The 16,490-nt window shown below is 53.9% G+C and overlaps 2 protein-coding genes across 6 annotated transcripts; one reads left to right on the top strand and one right to left on the bottom strand.

Annotated features, from left to right (window-relative positions):
• The first annotated feature begins 406 nt into the window (after positions 1-406).
• TSR1 (TSR1 ribosome maturation factor) lies at positions 407-8,608 on the top strand. The gene is made up of 15 exons (XM_075013884.1): positions 407-547; positions 629-732; positions 824-1,037; positions 1,151-1,285; positions 2,634-3,061; positions 3,809-3,968; positions 4,509-4,660; positions 4,953-5,152; positions 5,558-5,720; positions 5,970-6,080; positions 6,563-6,695; positions 7,208-7,324; positions 7,607-7,747; positions 8,132-8,206; positions 8,366-8,608. The coding sequence occupies exons 1-15, from the start codon at positions 448-450 to the stop codon at positions 8,542-8,544; spliced, it is 2,412 nt and encodes an 803-aa protein (XP_074869985.1). The 5' UTR covers positions 407-447; the 3' UTR covers positions 8,545-8,608.
• Positions 8,609-8,905: 297 nt separating this feature from the next.
• SRR (serine racemase) lies at positions 8,906-16,454 on the bottom strand. Of its 5 annotated transcripts, none has more exons than XM_075013890.1 (8): positions 16,212-16,454; positions 15,615-15,792; positions 14,805-14,937; positions 14,092-14,195; positions 13,878-13,997; positions 13,593-13,667; positions 12,781-12,990; positions 8,906-11,682 (listed from the first exon to the last, which is right to left on the bottom strand). In XM_075013890.1, the coding sequence occupies exons 2-8, from the start codon at positions 15,780-15,782 to the stop codon at positions 11,479-11,481; spliced, it is 1,014 nt and encodes a 337-aa protein (XP_074869991.1). In that variant the 5' UTR covers positions 15,783-15,792; positions 16,212-16,454; the 3' UTR covers positions 8,906-11,478. The 5 variants fall into 5 exon arrangements, with proteins under 5 accessions (XP_074869991.1, XP_074869992.1, XP_074869993.1 ...); XM_075013891.1 differs by having other exon boundaries at positions 11,540-11,845; XM_075013892.1 differs by having other exon boundaries at positions 11,540-11,789.
• Between the last annotated feature and the right edge of the window lie 36 nt (positions 16,455-16,490).

The raw sequence follows: 16,490 nt of genomic DNA, 5'->3' as shown, positions 1-16,490 counted from the left end.
CGCGAGCTGCACCCACAGGGAGACTCAGGGCACCAGCAGCGCCCAACAGGCCCCTCGCCAGCCCCCGGGTACGTCACACTGCGCACCGAAAGGGGGCCCGGACCACTACAGAACTCCGGTCCCGTGGCACCCGGGCGGCGCTAGCTCGGGCCTCGGCTCCGCTCCGCCGGCGCGGCCCTGGCGCCGAGTCAGCCGCAGCAGCGCACTGCGCTCCGCCCGTGCGCCCACGCGCCAGGCCTGGCCGGGCCGAGCTGCTGGCCCCGGCCCCGCTCCGCGGCTCGCACAGGGGCGGGCCCGGCCCGGCCCAACGCGCGGCTGACACGAGCGCAGCCCACGTGCGCGGGCGCCGCTCCCAGCAGCCTCTGCGACCCGGGCCGGAAGTGGCTGGTGCCATTTCCGCGCAGTGCACGTGGGCTGCCTGGGAAGCGGAAGTGGGCGGCGGGCAAGATGGCGGCGGGCGCGGCGCACCGGGCCGGGGCCCTGAAGCAGCAGAACAAGCCGCACAAGGGGCGGAAGCAGCGCCCGGGGGCCCAGCGCCGGGCGGCAGGTGAGTCCTGGCGGGTCCCGCTGGCCGCCCGCTGACCGCCTCGCCCGGCCGCGCTGACCGCCGCCGCCCTTCCTCCCTCAGGCCGCGTGTCTGCCCAGACCCTGAGCCGCCGCCGTCGCCGGGACCTCACCAGGCCGGACCGGAGGCACCAGGCCCTGCAGCTCCGCAGGCAACGCAAGGAGGCGGTGAGCGCGCGGGGCGGGCCGGGGCCGGGGCCGCCGAAGCTGCGGCGGGGGGCGGGGTAGGAGCTTCACTGTCAGCTGCGTCTGTTTCCAGGTGCTGGCGGAGAAGCGCAGCCTGGGGAGCGGGGATGGGCCGCCGCACCTGGTGGCCGTGATCCCGCTGCACGCGGGGGTGGTGACCCGGGACGTCTTGAGGCTGCTTCAGAGTGACGAATCTGCCATCGTGCGCGAGGATGAGAGAGCAGAGGGGTTTGTGCTGCTCTGCCCCCGATTTAAACAGCGGTGGCGCTTTGTGGCTGCTCCCACGGGTGAGGAAACCCTGACGGGAAAGGAGGGCTCATGCCAGCCTCTCCTGTTCCGTGTCAGGGAGCTGAAACTCGCCTGTCTCTCATTCTGCCACGTTCTTGTCTTGCATTTGTAGGGAATCTTCATGCTGTGTTAGATCTGGCAAAGGTGGCAGACACCTTGCTGCTTGTACTGGATCCTTTCCGTGGCTGGGACACCGTTGGAGATTACCACCTCTCTTGTCTCTTTGCACAGGGCCTCCCCACCTATGGTAGGTGACTTAAGGCAGGGGATTGGTGGGGAGTGGCTTTTGTACTGGATGTTGGTACAGTAACCAGGTACTAATGCAGTAGGTAGCTTGCCCCTTTTACGTGCAGATCAGTTGATTTAATATTATCGCATCTCTGCAGCCTCTGTGAGTGCCCTGGTTGGGTTAATGCTGGTGACCTAAAGACATAGGAGGCATCTCTGATCCAGGCTGCTGCATATGGCGGACTGGGCCAAAAGAAATCTGATGTGGTTCAACAGGGAGAATTGCAGAGTGCTGCACCTGGGGTGAAAGAATCCCAAGCATTGTTACGGGCTGGGGGCCAACTGTCTCAGCAGCAGTACGATGGAAAGGGACCTAGGGGTTATGGTGGATGAAAGGCTAGAGATGAGTAAACAGTGGGCCCTTGTAGCCAAGAAGGCTAACGGCATATTAGGGTGCATTAGGAGGAGTATTTTGAGCAGATCTAGAGAAGTAGTTATTCCTCTTTATTCAGCACTGGTGAGTCTTGAATAGTGTGTCCAGTTTTGGGCCCCCCAGTATAAAAAGGATGTGGATGTGCTGGAGCGGGTACAGTGCAGGGCAACAAAAATGATTAAGGGGCTGGAGCACAAGACCTATGAGGATAGGCTGAGGGATTTGGGCTTGTTTAGTTTACAGAAGAGAAGACTTAGGGGTGATTTTAATAGCAGCCTTCAACTTCCTGAAGGGGAGCTCTAAAGAGGAGGGTGAGAAACTGTTCTCAGTGGTGTCAGACGGCAGAACAAGGAGTAATGGTCTGAAGTTGAAGAGGGAGAGGTGTAGGTGAGATATTAGGAAAAACTACATCCCCAGGTGCGTGGTGAAGCATTGGAATGTGTTGCCTAGAGAGGTGGTGGATTCTCCATCCCTCAAGGTTTTTAAGTCCCGGCTGGACAAGGTCCTGGCTGGGATGACTTAGTGGGGGTTGATCCTGCTTGAAGCAGGGGGCTGGACTAGATGACCTCCTGAGGTCCCTTCCAGCCCTGTGATTCTGTGATACGAATTCAGCATTTGTTAGTATTTTGACAGCTTAAATGTGCCATATAACAGGTACAAAAGAGCCCTTGTTCACTGCATCCTTTACAGCTAATGCTGATGATCCTTGCCCCTGTGACTGCTTTCGTTGCATAGATTGCCTTTTTTCCAGTTTTGTCAGGTGACTGAATATCAGGTTTTTCTAAGTGGGCAAAGCTTCTCTTTTAATTTACAATGTGAATGTGTCACAAGCTTGATCACTTTTGGTTCTGAGAATCTTTGAATTTATCAGTCTTGGTTGTAATCAACAACAGTTTTGAGTTTTAACTGTGCTGCTCTCCCTGCTGTCTGCTAGCCCTTGCTGTGCATGGAGTGACTGATCTACCACAGAAGAAACTGACAGATGCTAAGAAGAACTTGAGCAAAGCCATTGAGAAGCGTTTCCCAGATGCCAAACTGTTTCCTCTGAACACTGAGCAAGAGTCTTTGTTGTTGCTGAGACATCTTGCCACTCAGAAGAGGCGGCACCTTGCTTTCCGTGACAGACGGACGTACCTGCTTGCCCAAGATGTTGAATTTGTGCCCAGCCAGGATAGTGACTTGGCGGGGACCCTGAACGTATCTGGTTTTGTTCGGGGACGGACTCTCAGTGTGAACAGCCTGGTGCACATTGTGGGACATGGAGACTTCCAGATGAGTCAGGTTGATGCCCCTCCAGATCCTTTCCCTCTAAATAGAGTGGCTAAAGGCCAGCAGAGGAAGAGCCAGGATATGGAAATACAGGTAGGCTGGTGTTCTGGCCTACTGAGGGTTATCTCTCTCCTGGTAACTGTTTAAACGCTGTAGGATCTTTGAACCAATGTTACCTGCCATTTAGTTTTGGATGAAGATGGGTCTAATCAGTCTTTCTGAAGACAAAACATTTGACAAGTAGTGCTCAGTTACAAGTGAGTAGCTCACTGGGACACTCATCGTAGTTGTTTCCAGCACTGGACAATACAGCTTGAATCTCCCTTTGTGACACACACTTATTTATAACTGTTTTCTTTTATACATATGGTGCTAGTCTTTCATTTCCACATTAACTCTCTTTCCCCTTGTCACTGCAGGTTTTGTGTTGCCTGGGTGCCTTTATGTTTTGAGTTACTTTATCTTATTTTTAGAACATGATTACTCTGCAATTTCTTACATGTGCAGTTCTTCTGAAGCTGTTAAATATTTTCAGGACAGACTCTGAAAATCCACAGTTGTGTTCCGTCAGGTCTAAATATGCCTTCGCTCCCAACAGTCAGTGCCTGTGGTCAGGTTGGTTCAAGGCAGACTGTAAAGCTTTGCCCTCTGAAGAAGCTCTTTGGACAGAGCACAATGTTTATAATGGGCATAGAGTGTGCTGTGCATCAGGACTTTTTTCTTACTAGTCATGGAATTATCCTGGGTAGACAGTGGTTATGGAGAAGCTAGACCTTGGCTACAAACTGTGATGTGCCGCTTGAATGACAAGGGTTCTCACTTAATGACTTCGTCTGATAGGATGATTCTGTACATGGGGCTGTTGAAATGGAGGAAGTCGTTAAGGTTCTGCTGAAGGTGGATCCTAGAAGACAGGAGTCTTTGCAATCGGAGGCAATTCCCGACCCTATGGAGGGGGAACAGACATGGCCCACCGAGGAGGAGCTGAAAGAGGCAGAAGGTCAGCACTGGCAGTATTTCTTTAGGCTTTCCTTAGATTATTGGTTAGATTTTTCCTTTCTGACAGCTCTAGCTGAGCAGCTCAAAGCTGGACATGGTATCTGGCTTTGAACCCAGGCTTCTCATGTCTCCTGTCTCCAGCCTCCTCTGCTGACCTTTGGGTGGGATAGCTACTCCTGTTCAACTCTAAGTTTGGGCTGGCAAGTATGAGCATCTGCCTGCTGATGGCTATGTGGAGCAGGATTATTCCTAACTTGTGTGAGGGAATGAGCTGTGCCCTCCCTTCCTGGCATTTGTGATGAAGGATGGCGACATCCCATGGGCATGTGAACAGTCTCTGGATTCTGGTTAACTCATTTCTGCACAGGGAGGATGCATTGTTGTAAGTCCCTCCACGGGCTTTGTGTAACTTGCTCTGCTGTATGACTGTCACAGCCATGAAAGGGAAATGGAGGGAGCAGCCTAGTGCCACATCTGGTATTATTCTAGGTAAAGCATTGGGGGAGGCCTGCAAAGTACTAACTGCTCTGGGATCTGGCAGAGTCCCTGAAGGACAGGAGGAAGGTGCTGAAGGTCCCTAAGGGAACATCCAATTACCAGGCTGCGTGGATTGTGGATGATGGAGAGGATGGCAGTGAGGAGGAGGAGGATGATAATATGGACGATGAAGATTTGATGGAAGACGCTTCCCAGGTAATGGGAGGCTGATATTACAAACTATGTCCAAGTACCAGTGTGCTGGTCACCCTGCAACCAGTTCGTCTGTTCTTTCTGCACCCAGACAGGTACAGCACATAGCCAGGCTGGTGTCCACCTTCCAAAGGGACAACATCTGACACAGCCATGTATCCCTTTGTATTACTCCCTCTGTTGTAGTCAGCTGCCCTCTTCGCCCCCCCCACTGGGAGTTTAGCTCTGCTCTGCGTTGTACAGGTTGTGTGCAGCCCCTGTAGCGTGTGTGTCCAGCACCTGTTGTTTGTGTCAGGCAGGAGAAAGCAGCGAGGAGGAAGAGCTTGTAGCGGAGGAGTGTGAGACCATAACTGTAGGAGCGTCGGCCCGGGATGACCTATGTGACGAGAAGCGGGAGGAGGATGAGGAGACGTTGGAGAAGTACAGGCAGGAGAGACTGGATCAAATGTTCCCTGATGAGGTGGACACTCCCCGCAACTTGTCGGCCCGAGTCCGGTAAGAGACTCCCTCCCAGGGTGGAGGGAGCGAGTGCACTCGTGGCTGTCCCTGGAGTTGTCCGGGCTTTGAGACGAGCATTGTGGAAATGGGACTGAACACACACACTAGTGTAGGGAAGTTGGTGTTTTCCTGTACGAAGGACCCATGTGGGTGGGTGCATCAAACTAGGCCCTTTACCTGTGTCAGTCCGGTCCAGTGATCTGGTGCAGTGACAGCCGCCTCTCTGTGGGACTGATGGCATCAGCGTGTTCCTAATCTCAAGGCTCAGATCTCTCCTGTCACCAGGATGAATTCCCCTTGCTCTCTTGGAGGCTCTAGGCGCTGTAAGTTCCTGTAGTGGCATCGTGCCAGTTTGCTAGCTGGCTGCTATAGGATTTGCTCAGTAAAGTCTCTGTCCCCAAGGTTCCAGAAGTACAGAGGGCTCAAGAGCTTCCGGACTTCTCCTTGGGATCCCAAAGAGAATCTCCCCCAGGATTATGCCAGGATCTTCCAGTTCCAGGACTTTTCCCGAACCAGGAAGCACGTCTTCCGTCGGATAGAGAAAGAAGAAACTGAAGGGGCTATGGTACCTGCCTTTCCTTGGTGAATTTATTCTTCAGCTTCCCCTTAAGTTGTTATCCAACCTTTGTCCTTCCTGGCTGTGTTTCCGTGCTCTAGGCAGGCGAGGTTTGGTAGCTAAGTTGCTGCAGTGTGGGTGCTGGCTAGGCCTGTCCCTGTGTTGTGGATAAAGAGCCCAGGTGGTACTAGTGTTGTGTTTTCTCTACCCCGCAGCCTGTACTCTCAGGGTACTCCCCATGTTCTCCTCTCTTGACAGGTGGGCTGGTATGTTACACTTCACATCTGCAGCGTGCCGAGTGCAGTGATGGAGAGTTTCAGGCAAGGGCTGCCTGTGGTCCTGTTCTCACTGCTTCCCCATGAGCAGAAGGTGAGTATACCACAAGGCTGTAACCTGCTATCACCCAGGAGAGCTGGAAAGCCACTGTGCCTCTTGAACACAGCTTTCCCCTCTTGCTGGCACAGGCTTGCTGTTTTCCTGGCCTCTCTGGGGTGTTTGCTGGGAGGGCAGGGTCTGAATATACAAGGCAACCAGTTCAAATGTTGTGCTGGTTGGGCATGAAGCTGTTCTGGTGGTGCTGCGATGGTTGGAGCTGGATGTCAGAACCTGCCTGTGGTTTGTGGGTGAGCCCTGTATGGCTCATGTGGCAATAGGAGCACCTCTGGCTTAGAAGGAAGATCTGGGGGCCCTTTGGCTGGCGCACCTGGGCTGTGAGACGCTGGGACCATCGCTGAGGACACCTGGCTTGTGGGGTGGCTCAGTAACATCCGAGGCTTTTGGCCTTGCAGCACTGCTGTTGCTGATGAGCTCAGCATCTGGCCCCTCAGCATTGCCTCTCTCTGTCCCTGCAGATGTCTGTGCTAAACTTTGTGGTGCGGCGGCACCCAGGCAATGATGAGATAGTGAAAGCTAAGGAGGAGTTGATCTTCCACTGTGGATTCAGGCGTTTCCGCGCCTCCCCTCTGTACTCCCAGCACAGCTCAGGTGGGTGTAGGACCCCTTGGTGGGCAAACTGCATATGCAGGGTGGCCCTTCACGTCCTTTCAGTGCTGCCCTCTGCTGGCTGGGCTCTCTGGGGGAACCCTGCGATGCCCAGTCCTGACTGAAGGAACTCTGAGGGCTCTCCTGGCTGTCAGGCTTCAAGGGGAAGGTACTGAGTCCATTCAGTGAGGGGGATGGACTGGCCTGGGCAACATGTGAGGCACTGGTACTTGTAGGGCTCATCCTTGCTCAGGATTGACCCAGGCTCTGTAGTTTGAACTGGTGCTCTACTTCTCCAAAAGGGCTGGCTCTCAAGTCTGGCAGGTGGAGGGGCTGCATGTGACCCACCACCCTGTGCTGCTGAGCTGAGCAGGAGGGAGGGACAGCCATGAAGGGCGTTCCCTGAGCAATGTGTTGACAGTATTAGTTGGTGTGTGCTGTGGCTGGCTTGCTGCTTGTTGGTGTCCAGCACTGGCTGGTTACTGAGCTTTACTTGGAAGCTTTCTCTCTTCTAGGTGATAAGCACAAGTTGGAGCGTTTCCTGCGGCCTGAGGCAGCCCTGGTGGTGACTGTTTACGCTCCCATCACTTTTCCCCCTGCCTCGGTGCTACTGCTTAAACAGAGAAGTAACAGTAAGTCAGCGAGTGCTAAGTGTGTGACTGACTGAGAAAGGAAAGCTAATCCTAGCAGCAGAGCTTTCTAGCTGTGATGGAGAGGTCTGGGTCCATTTTCCCACACTGCCATGTGTCTATTGTGCTGTAATCATCTCTTGGGGGGCTCTGACAGGGCCAGTTTCCCCTTTCCCACTCCCTCATGCTTTGGACCCATGGCCCTCTCCTTATCCTTGCTGTGGGACTGCCTGGCTCTCGGAGCTCATGGAGCAGTGGCATTCACATCCGCTCTGTGCTCCACAGGAATGCATGACCTCATTGCCACAGGCTTCTTGCTCTCTGTGGATCCTGACAGAATCATCCTCAAGCGGCTGGTGCTCAGTGGTCACCCTTTTAAAATCTTCAGCAAGACTGCCGTGGTGCGGTACATGTTCTTTAACAGAGGTACAATGTGGGGGGATGTGTTCCTCCGTCTGCTGTGACTTGTAGTAACTGGTGCCTTGGAGAGCTGGGCTCCATGTGAGCATCTGGATATACATGTTCACATGATCCCGAGAGCTCAGCAAGCTGGCCTGGCCCTGGCGTGCTGAGAGGGTCTTATGCTCTGAGCACTCCTGTCCATGCAGCACTGATTGTGTTTCTTCAGGCCATGCCTGCAGATGAGTGCATGCTATAGTTTTTTGGCCAGCGTGCAGCGGGTGCTGTACTCACAGCTGCGTTGGGTAATAGCTCAAACAGCCTGTCTGTCTTCCGCCTGGTTTGTGAACTATGGGGAGCAAGAGACCTCTGTGGCCTGTTCCTCACATATTGGTTGTCTTTGATCTGCAGAGGATGTGCTGTGGTTTAAGCCAGTGGAGCTGAGGACCAAGTGGGGCCGCAGAGGACACATCACAGAGCCGCTCGGTAAGCGGGCTTGATGTGCAGTTTCATTGCTTTCCTTTCATGGTGCTGGGCCACATTCCCTGGCCCTGCATCCCTTCTCCAAGACCGTCTGCTCTTCCCTGGGCCGGGGAAGAGGAACAGGCCCAGCTCAGCTGACAGTATGTTGCTTTCTTTGCCTAGGAACTCATGGTCACATGAAATGTCATTTTGAGGGACAGCTGAAATCCCAAGACACGGTGCTGCTGCATTTGTACAAGCGAGTCTTCCCTAAATGGACCTATGACCCGTACGTGCCGGAGCCAGTCCCCTGGGTGAGAAATGACCAGCAGCTCCCCATGCAGGAGGTGGAGATGGAATAACCCCTCTGGACCTAGCATAGTTGCTGTGGTTGGCACCTCCTGCACCCCATAAGAGTGCTTGGCTGTTGTAGGGAGAACAGGCCCTGGACTTGTCAGTGCTGCGCCTTTCCTGGGTTGTGTCCAGTGTTCATGCTGGCTGCTGCTGCATTAGATCTGCCTCCCTGCTGCCCTGGCTTCCACTGTCAGTTTATTTCGCTGGTAAATGTATATTCACACCAACTAAAGGCCAAGTGTTCTGTTTGCTTGGGATGGGTAAGAGGGGCTGGCTAGTCTTTGTGCACAGGATGTCTGCTGGTCCTGCAGGCTTTGTTCATCCTCTCCCTCCTGCCAGGCTAGAAGCTCCTGAAGCTGTGCCAGGGATTGTGTTTCACCCCCTCCCCTGCACCTTGTGTGTAACTGGAGAACATAAAACATTGTCTGCCACGTAGGGTCAGACCAGTGGCCCAGAATCCTGTCTTGGATGGCGGCCTTTGCCAAAGCTTCCAAGGGCATGCACACAGCGGGGCAATTGGAATAAGCTGCCTGCCTTACCCTGCTGGCAGTCAGAGCTTAGGGTTCCCTCCTTTTATGAGAGATGTTCCATGTCCTCGATGGTCTGTGTATACCTTCTCCACACCTTGTCAGCTATCTCCTTTTTGAGACCGGGAGATCAGAACCAGACACCCTATTGGCAGTGGGGGCGCACCAAGGATTTAAGCAGTGGCATTACAGGAATTCCTCTCATTTTCTATCCATTGCCTTGCTATTGTTTTTGACTGTGGGCTGTGCAGAGCTGGGGTTCTCCAAGAACTATCTATTGTGACTAAGATCCTTCTGGAGCGGTAACTACAGATGCAGAACCCATGGTGTGTGGGTGTGTAGAGGGGTTATTTTTGCCAAAGTGCATTACTGTACACTTGTCAATATTGAATTTCATCTGCCCCTTCTCAGAGTGCCCCACGACTCAACTAGAGAACAACACTGTATTCTCAGCAGACTTGGCCATTTCACCTTCCACTCCCTTTTCCAGATGATTATTGGATACACTGAATAGCACAGGTCCCTGCACTGCTTCTTGAGGGACCTCATGGTTTCTCTCCCCCTTAGGAAAACAATTTATTCCTACTGTTTCCTCTCTTGAACCAGTTACTGAGCCACAAGCAAACTGTCGTATGACTACTTGGTCTCCTGCAGAGCTATTGATGGGGGACTTTGTCAAAGGCCTTCTGAAATACCAACTGTACTCTGCTAACCTAGGGCACACCCTCAAAGAATTGTTAAGTGTGTGAGGCATGGCTTTTCCTTACAAATGCAGACTATAGTCTTCCCCTGTAGGACTTTAAAGACTAACACAGTAATTTATTAGGTGATGGGTTTTCGTGGGACAGACCCACTTCAGATCTGAAAAATTCAGAATAAATTCACCTAATCATGATTTTGTTAGTCTTTAAAGTGCTACAGGACTACTGATTTGTTCTGTGAAGATGCAGCCTAACATGGTGACTTCTCTGCCTGTCTCCCAGTAAATTGTCTAACTTACAGCCTGCAGGCAGGAAGGAGTGTCCTGTACCTTGATTCAAAATTGGTCAAGATAGCAACACCTCAGAGAACTGTAGAGCTTTAGAAGGCTCTCTCAAAACTGGGTGGGTGACTGGGAAACAAAATGGCAGATGAAATTCAGTGTTGATAAATGCGAAGTAATTCACATTGGAAAACATCATCCCAATTGTACATGTAAACTATTGATGTCTAAATTAGCTGTTACTACTTGAGCGATATTGGAGTAATTAAAAATAGTTCTCCAAAAACATCTACTCAGTGTGCAGAGGCAATTAGAAAAGAACAAAGTGGGGAATCATTAAGAAAGATATGTAATGAAACAGAAAATATCATATTCCCTCTATATAAATCCAGGCTATGCCCACATTTTGAATTCTGCGTGCAGTCAAAGGTTCAGAACACAGCAACAGGAATTAATGGGTGGGATTAATGGGACTGGAACTTTTTAGCTTGAAAAGAGATGATGAAAGGGGGATATAGGAAAGCAGTGTGGAGAATTTCATAAAATCATAATTAAAAATAAAAGGTATCAAGTCATAGTGTGGAGGAAGTAAAGTGCTGTTTACTCCTCACAAGAAGGAGGGGTTCGCTAAATGAAATGAATAGGCATCAGCCTTAAAACAAAAGGAACAACCTGTGGAACGCCTTGACAGACAATGCTGTGAAGGGCAGGACTTTAGCAGGGTTCAAAAAAAGAGCTAGATCCATTCATGGAGGATCAGCCCATCACTGGGGGTTAGGACTGGCAGGACAGGTGCCCGAGCCTCCGGTGACCATGTCTGGGAATGGATCGCTTGATGATTACCGTTCTGTTTGTTCCCTCTGGGGCACTGGCCACCAGCAGAAGACAGGCTTCTAGGCTGGATGGACCTTTGGCTGGCGCCATGTGGCCATTCTTAGGAGAGCCCAGGGCAGGGTTCGCTTATTTTTTCCATCCATGGAAGGAATAAATTTGATGTGCACCAAGGCATATGGGGATGTGCATCACCAGTAGGAACATACACCAGGTGGCACCTGAATCTGTGCAGCGTGGCTGCCCAAGCACTCCGCTAACGGGGAATGCTGGCCCAGGTTTTTGCTGCTGAACATGAATGTGATCTCTGAGCAGCTTGGGCTCCAGGCAGTGGGCTAGCTGCATACAAAGCTCTCTAACAGCCTGCCTTATGGGGGCCTTGTGACCAGCTCTTTGACCCCACCCCGCTGTACTAGGTTAAGAGCAGCATTAGCGGTTCCTTAAGCTTACAAGGTTCTCTCCACTGACAAATCACAACCATCTTTGCTGGTGTTTTTACTATTATTAGTACAGTAATTCCCAGAGGTCCACGGTACAAGCACAGCAGCAGGCTCTGGGAAACAGCCCAGTTTCTTCTGTCTAGAAGTGTCTCTGAAGTCTCCTCATTTTCTGTTTCCCTCTCTGCCAGCTGAGCTGAGCCAAGTTAGGGAGCCTAGGTCCACATTTCCTCCACACAGCACAATGCAAACGTTTTCCACAGCCTGGGAGACTGACTGAAACTGCTTGGAGAGCACTGCGGCCACTCCCACACCAGCTGTTGGCTCAATGAGCAGCTTCAGCCTCTCCCACACCAGCTGTGTTGCATGCTGTTGGGGCAGAGCGAAGAACATTACTTTGCTGGTAGACACTGACCTAAGCCTTAGGCACAACTTGCTGCTTACAGCAGGGCTGGGAACCTCTTTTGGGTAGTGGGCTGTATGCAAACGAGAAGCAAAAACCAAAACCAAACCTTCGCAGATGTGGCTCCAACTGAAAGGCAGAAAATAGACATTCACCTCACCACCCTCAAAGCAGATTCTGTGGGTCTGCCCTAAGGTCTGGGGTGTGAGGCCAAAGCTGAAGGGTTCAGTGCACAAGAGAGGGCTGCTGGGGGTAAGGATGTGGGGTCTAGTCAGGTGGTAGGGTGCAGGAGTGGGCATGGGGTGAGGAGTCTGGATGGGACCTAGGGGGCAAGAGCTGGTGGGGAAAGCTTGGCAGGCAGGAGGTGCAAGGTCTGGTAGGGAGAGGGATGCAGGAGCAGCAGGTGGGTGCAGGATCCGAGTGTGATGGGGGTGAAGTGGAACACAGCTCTCCATGCTCTATAAAGTGCCACTGCTGGGACTGACCCTGCCTCTCGCATTACCTGCAATTCAGCCAGTGGCAGGCAGTGCCAGCACAGAATGCTTCCCCCATGCCTGGTAGAGTCCACGGCCTGGATCCAGCATGGGGCTTGCCTGAATTTTCAGGCCTGTGAGGTTCAGGGCACCCCTGCCCCCCTGCAGTGGCACAAACCAGCTGACACTCTAGCACTGGGGCCCCCTGTGTGGTCAGAGTGCCAGCACTATCTGCACCCCTGCCAGAGGCAGCAGGAAGGGAATTGCTCCTAGCTTACGGTGATGGGCTGAGTGCTCTGCCTTTCCTGGAGCTCGGGGCTTTACTTTGGGAAGGCGTGGCTGCAGCTGTGGACGTCCCCGGATACAAGTGGGGCAAGGCAAGGACACTGAAGTGACAGACAGCCAGGGCTGCTCCTGGGGAATGCCTTGGGAGAAGACGAAGGCGGCCTGCTCTCTACCAGTGTGTGAGCAACTTTTGAATGAGTCACATGATCCCCTGCTACATGCTACAGCCTGGGAAGAAAAGAGGGTGGAGGGAAATGAGTGGAGGGCTGGGCCTGAGAGCAGGAGGTGCTTGGAGTTCCTGCTTACCTTGATCTCCTCCTCTGTGACTGTCAGCACATCATCCACCAAATCCTTAATGATAGGCCAGGTGTTCGGTCCAATGCTGGTTTTAATGCTATCTGCTATGGTGGCTGGAGGGTGGTGGTTGGGAGTGAGCTCCCCTGTCACCTTTGACCGATAGCAGTCATCTGCATTGCAGGGTTCGGCAGCGTACACTCTTACATCTGGTCTCAGCGCCTGTCCCGGGGAGAGCAGGGCGTAAGTTTTGAACTTGCTGGTGGACATGACAGGCCAGGCCATCTCATTGTTCCTTAGTGCCTCCGTTCCCCAGCTGAGCAGCACCCCAGAGTGAGCAGTTTTGGCTGAGGCAGACCCTTCATTTGCCATGGCAGTCTTCCATCCAGCAGAAGGTGTTGGGCCTGTAGCAGCACTGAGCAGGAGCAGGTTTCTTTATCTACTGTGGGCAGATGATCTACTGCTATTCTGCATTTGCAGTTCTGGACCCAAAGGGTGAGGGAGGGCCCAGCTCTGCTCTGGGTATCTCCCACCTGTCTCTGCTCCAGCCACAAGTGGCACCATTTCATTCTGTATCTCGGCATGATGCTTAAACGGGAGTGTGTGTGTCAGTTGCTGTGATCTGTCCTGGCTGCTTTCATTACAGTCTGGAAGAGTGATTGCTGCCTGCTCAGTCATGCGAGGGACTCCCAAGTTCAGATGACACGTGACTTCCTCCTCACAAGGGGAAATGCTCATTTCAGGGCACCAGTAATTCCCCAGCACGTCCCCTTGCCTGCCCCAGTCCCAAGGAGCAATGTAGTCAAAAGGGGAGATTTCTTTACCTTGACAGCAACTGCTATTCCAGCCACCATCCCTCCTCCTCCCACAGGAACCACCAGCGCCTGCACCTGGGGTACCTAGTGCAACAGACCAAGGGACAGACTCTGTCTTGTGACTGTTCTCAGAACGACCAACGTGCTCCAAAACCGCCAGCTCCCTCCAGAGGCTGGCTCTGAGACCTGCTGGAGGAGCTGGTTGCCCTGACCTCTCTGCAGCACAAGCAGAGATGTCCCCCCACTTGTCCTCCTGCTTAATTTGCATTGGGGCAGGCGAGGCGATCTCATCACCTGTTGCAGCACCTCCAGTGCTATAGTGCCTTGGCCTGCAATCACAGCAGGATCCTGATTGGGGTGCACCATCACGCCTCCCCTCTCCTCAACTGTCCGAGCTGCCACCTCCACTCGGGACTGGGGAGACAGACCAGGCACAAGAACTGTTAATGCTCTTTAGTGTGAACCAAGCCAGAGTGTCCCGCTACCTGCCTCCATCCTCCCCCATTACCTCATCAGTGGGCTCACATGGCACCACCTGGGCTCCATAGGAGCAGATGGCAGCTTTCTTGCAGTGCGGCGCTGTGCGAGGCACCACAATGTGGGCAGGAATCCCTGTGACATGAAAAGACTGGGCAGTGATGGGAGCCTCCCGTGCTTTGCTGTGAGTGGGTCAGACAGACCTGGAACCCAGCATACCCGCTCGAAAGAGAACCAAGTCTGCTGTACCCAGGCCCTGTGCAGGTAACCACCATGGTGGGCACAGGAGGGATGCAAAGCTACATTAGAGCTCAGCTCTTGCAATTGGAGTTTCTGGCTCTCCCTGCATCAGCTCACGGATGGACCCAAGCAGGGAAACACCTGGCCCTCCTGGCTAACAGTCCTGCCTGGGATTCATCCACCCGGCTCTGGGCAAAGACCTAGGGCTGGTTTAAGCCAAGGGATCCCCGTGTGTAATTAGGTGAGCCAGAAACAGAGCTGCAGGATGGCTGCTGGGCCAGCAGTGTGCTGGGAGCCAGAGCTGCTCTGTGGCATCCTCTCCCGATTACTGGCACAGTTCTCCAGGATAACCAGCCACCCCGCTCGCTGGCCAACTCAAGCAAAGGGCTGCCCTTCTCTTATTGCTCATGTGTCTGAAGCAATGAAGGGGCAAGAGAGGAGCCCCTCCCCGCCCCTGCCAGCTTGTCATGGCAGCACATGGACAAGAAATGGGTTCCCAGTTACCTTCCAGTTTAGCTGCAAAGGCAAGAGCTTGGCCATGGTTCCCACTACTGTGTGTCACAACAGCCTTGGGCTGCTCTCTGTTGCCTCGGGCTGTAAGAGCCAGGCTTCTGACAGCATTCAGTGCACCACGGATCTGGGGAGAGAGCACAGGCTGAATGGGAGCTGCAGAAGAGGCAAAGCTTCAACTATTCATGTTCAGATGGGGCAGGGATGTGCTGCTGCTGTAGATCCTAGCTGTCATGACCTAGCTGAGTGGAGAAGCTGCTCCTCTACAACCTTTTTAATTTGCTTTCCCCAGCAAGGTGGCAGTACGGAATGTGAATTTCAGCGTGGATCCCAATAGGGACGGTACAGCACTAGCCTCCCTTCCCCCCCATCAGCTCCTAAACTGCAGAAGTCCCCATGATGTACAGTTGCCCATTTAAACTTTTGTTCCTAGGACTGTGGCTGCTGGTAGATACAGGTGAGTGGTGGGTGTCCAGTAGGAACTGGGCAGGGGCCACCAACTTAATTTCCTAGGATAGGGGAGTGGGGATTTCTTGGTCCTGTTGTGCAAGGACTGGAGTTGAATTCGTTTCCAATCTGACAGGGCCTGAGGGGTAACCTGCCACTGGATACATATAGCATGTTCCGCAGCATTTAACTACTGAAATCAGGGACTCTCCCTTTGCACAGATGCTAAGGGAGCAAGCTCTTGTATTTGAATTACGGCTTCTGAAATCCAAGCCCTGGCCAGGCGCTCTTGCCAGTTCCTCAGAGCAAGGTGCTGCTCTTTCCTTTGCAATGTGTGCCCTTAGCGTTCAGCTGTACCTTAAAGGAGCCAGTCTTCTGGAAGAGCTCGCATTTGAAGAAAAGATTGCGGCCAGCCAACTGGTCTAGGCTGGAACTGGTTAGGATGGGAGTGAGGTGGATAAGGCCACGGAGGCTTGACTGTGCGGCTTCAACATCGGCCAGTGAAATGCAGTATGGAGAGGACATGTTCTGCAAGCTGGAGAGGAGAGAAAGGCTGGAAGTGCACCCCAGAGTGGGGCAGCGCTTGCCTCCCTAGGCTGCGTAAGGAAGGGGCACTAAAGAGGAGGAAGGGTCCCAGTGCCCCATTCGTAATCTGCGTCTACTGCGATGTAGATGGATGCCCGGGCCCAAAACCCAGGGCGGGGTTAAGTCCGTAACTCCGACACGTTCGGAACGCGACGGGCGGCGCAGGAGAGGGCTCTGGTGGTGAGGACGGCAGCTCGGGGCACGGCGCTGCGCACCGCCGCAGGGCAGCGAGCGGGCGGCGGCTGGGAGCGGGGGGAGGGCGAACTGGGTGGCCGCCTTTCCAGCCCGTAAATGCAGGGGCCGAGCCCCGCCTCCCCCAGCGGCGGGGTCTGCAGCGTCCGCCCATTGCAACCGGCCGCGAACACTCACCGCTGCGCGGGCGGAAGCGACGAGCGAACACGAGCCCCGAGGCCGCTGCGCGCGGCTGGGACGAGGCCAGAGTCACCCGACAGGGACGGGGTCGGGGCTGGCCCCGGCCGGGCGGGCTCTGCAGCTGTCACTCAGCGGGGCGCGGCGGGGCGGGGCCGGGCCGCTCACCTGGCCCCTGCAGCAGCCAATGGCCGCTCTCGCGGTTGGACCCGCCGAGTTCCCGCCGTCAACGCCAGGGCCTGGGGCGGGGGGGGGGAATCCGAGCGGCGCGTGCGCGTC

The sequence above is a fragment of the Carettochelys insculpta genome, chromosome 19, assembly GCF_033958435.1.
Source record: "Carettochelys insculpta isolate YL-2023 chromosome 19, ASM3395843v1, whole genome shotgun sequence".
NCBI classification, from domain to species: Eukaryota; Metazoa; Chordata; order Testudines; family Carettochelyidae; genus Carettochelys; species Carettochelys insculpta.
This window is presented reverse-complemented; position numbering and strand designations above follow the sequence as displayed.